The 5,226-nt window shown below is 46.3% G+C and overlaps 1 protein-coding gene across 4 annotated transcripts in view; it reads right to left on the minus strand.

Moving 5' to 3' along the window:
- Positions 1-2,145: 2,145 nt before the first annotated feature.
- LOC138949482 (E3 ubiquitin-protein ligase RBBP6-like) overlaps positions 2,146-5,226 on the minus strand; it is a 19,441-nt gene continuing 16,360 nt past the window's right edge. For 3 of the 4 annotated variants that reach the window (XM_070321313.1, XM_070321312.1, XM_070321314.1), the window contains exons 2-3: positions 5,049-5,226; positions 2,146-4,658 (exon numbers count right to left, since the gene is read on the minus strand). The exon at positions 5,049-5,226 is cut by the window's right edge and continues 58 nt beyond it. In XM_070321313.1, the coding sequence (XP_070177414.1) occupies positions 3,267-4,658; positions 5,049-5,213 (1,557 nt within the window). In that variant the 5' untranslated portion in view covers positions 5,214-5,226 and the 3' untranslated portion in view covers positions 2,146-3,266. The remainder of the gene's footprint in view (positions 4,659-5,048) is intronic. The other variant, XM_070321315.1, reaches the window with a different exon arrangement.

Consider the following 5,226-nt stretch of genomic DNA (forward strand, 5'->3'; position numbering starts at 1 on the left):
CGTGTTGGGAGTCATTGTATGGTAGACACACGTGTTGGGAGTCATCGGAATGGTAGACACACATGTTGGGAGTCATTGTATGGTAGACACACGTGTTGGGAGTCATCGGAATGGTAGACACACGTGACTGCCAGGTTATCAATCACAATGTAAGCACTCGAACAAACAAACATAATGGACTGTAATAGAAATTGTGCACTGGAATCAGAAATACTAGCTAAAATCCATCCACAAACCAAAAGTGTTCATTAAGCTGTTCGTGTAGGTAACATCATTGTAACAAGGACATACTGATGTCCGTAATAGCTGCTTATTCCTGTGAGGACGTAAAACCCCAATAGTCAACCATACAACCATGGAACCCCCGTTTGAAGAAAGCCCAATCTAAGACTAGCTTCTTTGTAAGACCTTGTTAGCTCAGATCCAAAATCAAAGCGACAGCCAGCGTTCCAAAATTCAGAATCAAAAAACAAGAAAGGTAATTAGTTGTTGGAACGTTGTTATTGACAAACATACGTTACCATCACAAATATATCGTCCCAACGGTCTTTTATGTGAACAGACAAACAATTAATCACAAAAAATTTATCTTATACGGCTTTGTTACATTTAGTCAAGTTTTGACTAAATGTTTTAACATAGAGGGGGAATCGAGACGAGGGTCGTGGTGTATGTGTGTGTGTCTGTCTGTGCGTGTGTGTGTGTAGAGCGATTCAGACCAAACTACTGGACCGATCTTTATGAAATTTGACATGAGAGTTCCTGGGAATGATATCCCCGGATTTTTTTTTCTTTTTTTCGATAAATACTTTTGATGACGTCATATCCGGCTTTTTGTAAAAGTTGAGGCGGCACTGTCACACCCTCATTTTTCAATCAAATTGATTGAAATTTTTTTAAAGCAATCTTCGACGAAGGCCGGACTTCGGTATTGCATTTCAGCTTGGTGGCTTAAAAATTAATTAATGACTTTGGTCATTAAAAATCTGAAAATTGTAATAATTTTTTTATATAAAACGATCCAAATTTACGTTCATCTTATTCTACATCATTTCCTGATTCCAAAAACATATAAATATGTTATATTTGGATTAAAAACAAGCTCTGAAAATTAAAAATATAAAAATTATGATCAAAATTAAATTTCCGAAATCGATTTAAAAACAATTTCATCTTATTCCTCGTCGGTTCCTGATGCCAAAAACATATAAATATGATATGTTTGGATTAAAAACACGCTCAGAAAGTTAAAACGAAGAGAGGTACAGAAAAGCGTGCTTTGCAGCACAGCGAAACCACTACAGCGCTGAACAGGCTTAACTCCGTTATGCACAAGCGGCGGACTACGGTCATTGTGAAAAAATACAGTGCGTTCAGTTTCATTCTGTGAGTTCCACAGCTTGACTAACTGTAGTCATTTCGCCTTACGCGACTTGTTTTGTGTTTTAGCTTAGGTTTTTTTGTGACTAATTATTTGTCTGTTCACTTAAAAGACCGTTGAGTCGATATAATTATTTTGTGATTGTAACGTATTGTTGTCCCAACAACTTACCTTTCTTGGTTTTTTTAATTCTTGTTAGCTCAGACTTTCAGTTCATAACCCCTGCAAAAAGACATCTATTTTAAGACTCCTGCCGTTTTAAGACTCGATTTTCTCAGACTTTTGGAAGCGGGGTTCCATTGTATTCAAACATGAGTCTTGAGGGCTTCGCCTTTCTAGTTTCTTCATATTGTCAGGGAAACATGTCATTAACATGTCATTATCATCTGAAGAAAGAATTGCACAAATACCTTATCGCGTAGATGGGTGAGAGGATACACAATAACATTAACTAACAGGTGTGGGCGCGAGCGAGCGCGCGCATGTGTATGTGTGTGTGTGTGTGCAGTGTGTGTGTGTGTGTGTGTGTGTGAAGTGTGTGTGTGTGTGTGTGTGTGCAGTGTGTGTGCGTGCGAGCGCGTGCGAGCGCGCGTATGTGTGTGTGTTTGTGTGTGTATGTGTGTGTGTATGTGTGTGTGTGTGTGTGTGTATGTGTGTGTGTGTGTGTGTGTGTGTGTGTGTGTGTGTGTGTGTGTCTGTCTGTCTGAGTGTGACTGGATGTTACTGGATCTGCACACACATCAAACTGAACGTGAGACATCGAGGATCCTTTCAACTTTATCGAAAAAGAAATATCAATAGAACCAAAAAACAAGTAGGTTCAGTATTTGCATCACAACAGATAAGGAGTTCCACGCCTTATTCGCCACATTGAAAAAAAAATGTCAATACGACGGATTTGCTGAAAATGTTTATTTGAGATTTCAAATCTGTGGCAAGGCTGAGCTAGGCTGCTTGGAAGTGGTGACACAGACTGGACATTTGGTGCTTTCTGCGCTTTTTTAGGTCAAAAAGACGTGTTATTTCTGAGGGGGTTGTTGTCTTTCTCTGTCTACGGCGTCTGCGCAGAAAAAGTGACTGAGACACAAGATATACCAAATTAAAGAGCGTTATTTTTTACTTAAACGTGGTATGCGTCAGGCTTGCATAACAAACGCGCGTACACACACACACACACACACACACACACACACACACATACACACACACACACACACACACACACACACATGAGTGCACGTGGGAGATGCAGTCCATAAACTCCCTAGAAGACGAAGAAAGCATGTGTCCAGACAGAAGGAGTGTCTTGTCCCACGCAAAACCCGAGATGGATGAAAGGTGTACACTCTATACAGTAATGAACGCACGATGAACACATTTCTAGATCTGTAACAGTAATGAACGCATGATGAAGACATTTCTAGATCTGTAACAAGTGTTGAACGCTGCGTGACAAAGTTCATAGTTTTCATAGAGAAAGATACACACGTAAGACAGACACTGTGTTCCCAAAATAATGTTCATTTGAACACGTAGTCTAGTGAACATCATGTGTTCCAATAGAACTATGTCCCATGTCACAAAGTGTTCAACAATTGTTACAGAAAAGTGTTCAAAGTGTTGTCATTTCTGTTTGGAGTGCGCATCCTGGGCTGACGCGCAAAAAGCGGAAGTGGGGTCTGATTGGTTGAAAGCATAACAAAGGGCAACTTCAACCAATCGGACCTCGCGGCTGCGTACCATCCATTTGGTTAGCACCCACTTTGGCTTCGTGCAGCTCAGCACTGGAAAGATAGTACATATTGACTGTGTTTGGTAACTGCACGCACTGAAAACAGTCCACATGGTCGGTGTTGACCCATTGCAAGGACAGGTCACTGGCGGGTCACTCGCGGGCCACCAGACCCTTGCCGGGCTTGATGGGGGGCAGTATGGGCTGTGAACGGCGTACAGAGTCAGGACTAGTGTGGTCACGTTCACCTGAATGTTGCTTCAGCGGTTTTCTCCCCGCAGTGTTCGCCGCTACCACCTCCTCTATTCCGTCCGACGCCTTTCTCCTCTCCACCGGTCGGGACTCTCTGTTCGCCGCTACCACCTCCTCTATTCCGTCCGACGCCTTTCTCCTCTCCACCGGTCGGGACTCTCTGTTCGCCGCTACCACCTCCTCTATTCCGTCCGACGCCTTTCTCCTCTCCACCGGTCGGGACTCTCTGTTCGCCGCTACCACCTCCTCTATTCCGTCCGACGCCTTTCTCCTCTCCACCGGTCGGGACTCTCTGTTCGCCGCTACCACCTCCTCTATTCCGTCCGACGCCTTTCTCCTCTCCACCGGTCGGGACTCTCTGTTCTTTCCGCTCTCACTCGAGTGTTGCTTCACCGGTTTCCTCCCCGCAGTGTTCGCCGCCACCACTTCCTCTATCCCGTCCGACTCATTTTTCCTCTCCACCGCGGGCTCTCCGACCACTCCGCTCTCCACCGAGATTCCTTCTTGATTTTCTTCGCCGTGCGCCTCGTCTTCGTGGATGGTGTCAATGGACGTTCTGATGCCGCGCAGTCTTCCCTTGGAGTCCAGGTTGAGTGAGGGCTTGCTGCCAGCTCTGATGCCGTCCGACCCCACTCTCAATGTCTTAGAGTCCTCGCTGACACCACCTGCCTTGCCGTCTCCGCGTTCTTCCAGAGACGATCTTCTGCTGCTGCTCTCAGAGCCCTCAACGTCCTTGGATCTAGAAGTGTCTGCCGAGATCCGGATCTTGTCCTTTCGGGACGCTTCCTGTAGAGCCGCCTTGGGCTTGGGACGAGACGTCTCTGACCGCTGTCCAGTTAGTGGCGAGGAAGACTCAGCAACCACAACACCGCCCTTGTGTGCGTCAGCCTGGGCAGTCGTGATGGAAGGCAGCTTGACGTCGTTGTGACGTCTCAGAGGCGTTGATGTGACTTCAAACACGCCCTTGGGGGGTTGGACTCGCTCAGGGGACCGGTCTCTCTGCTGACGTCTCTGTTGAAGCTGGAAGAACGTCTCGATGCGTCGCGCTACGGTGTCAGCGTCCAGAATGGCGCCCGAATCTCGGCTTTTCTGCATGGCCTCCTGCACGCGCTTCATCCGCCGAATCTTGGGGTGGTTGTCGGCGATCACGCGCTCGATGTCACGTGACATGGCCCACAGCGGAACGCCGCCATATTGGCCGTAACGCCTGCTGGGATCTCGGACGAGGATCTTCCGTTTGCGCATCTCCAGGCATTTCCTCAGCACCTTCTGTCTCACAACCGTCCTCCTCATCTGTGTGCCAAGAGAGAAGATTGAAACACGTACAATACGTACCGTCAAATGTGTGATAAGAGGGAGGATTAAACACGTACAATATCAACATCTGTGTGAGGAGAGAGAGGGTTAAACACGTACAATACCGACACCTGTGTGATAAGTAAAGGGGATAAACACGTATAACTATGCCTGCACTCCAAGAACCTGCTGACTGATATTGGTATCTCTGTGTACCATCCCCCACACTCCAGCGCATCACCTCCCCCGCAAACCCCATCTCCATATCTCAAGAAAATGTGCGTTACGTGTTGGAACTACTGCTAATATTTGACCTCCTTGAGATGCCATGAATGCACGTGCCTGCTGTGAAATCTCATGGCATGAAACATATGTCAAGTTTCTCACCTCCACACAATTTTTCACGAGTTTGATCGAGCTCTCATGCTGTTCTTGCGACAGACAGCTGTTGTAGAGACTGAACTGCGAGCGTATCATGTCATTCATCATGTAGACTGACTTCCGGTGGCGCTCCTCTGAGCGAATCGCCATCCCCAGCCGGCCTTCGTCCATCTTCAACACTTGT

The sequence above is a fragment of the Littorina saxatilis genome, linkage group LG15 (assembly GCF_037325665.1).
Source record: "Littorina saxatilis isolate snail1 linkage group LG15, US_GU_Lsax_2.0, whole genome shotgun sequence".
Taxonomy (NCBI): Eukaryota; Metazoa; Mollusca; class Gastropoda; order Littorinimorpha; family Littorinidae; genus Littorina; species Littorina saxatilis.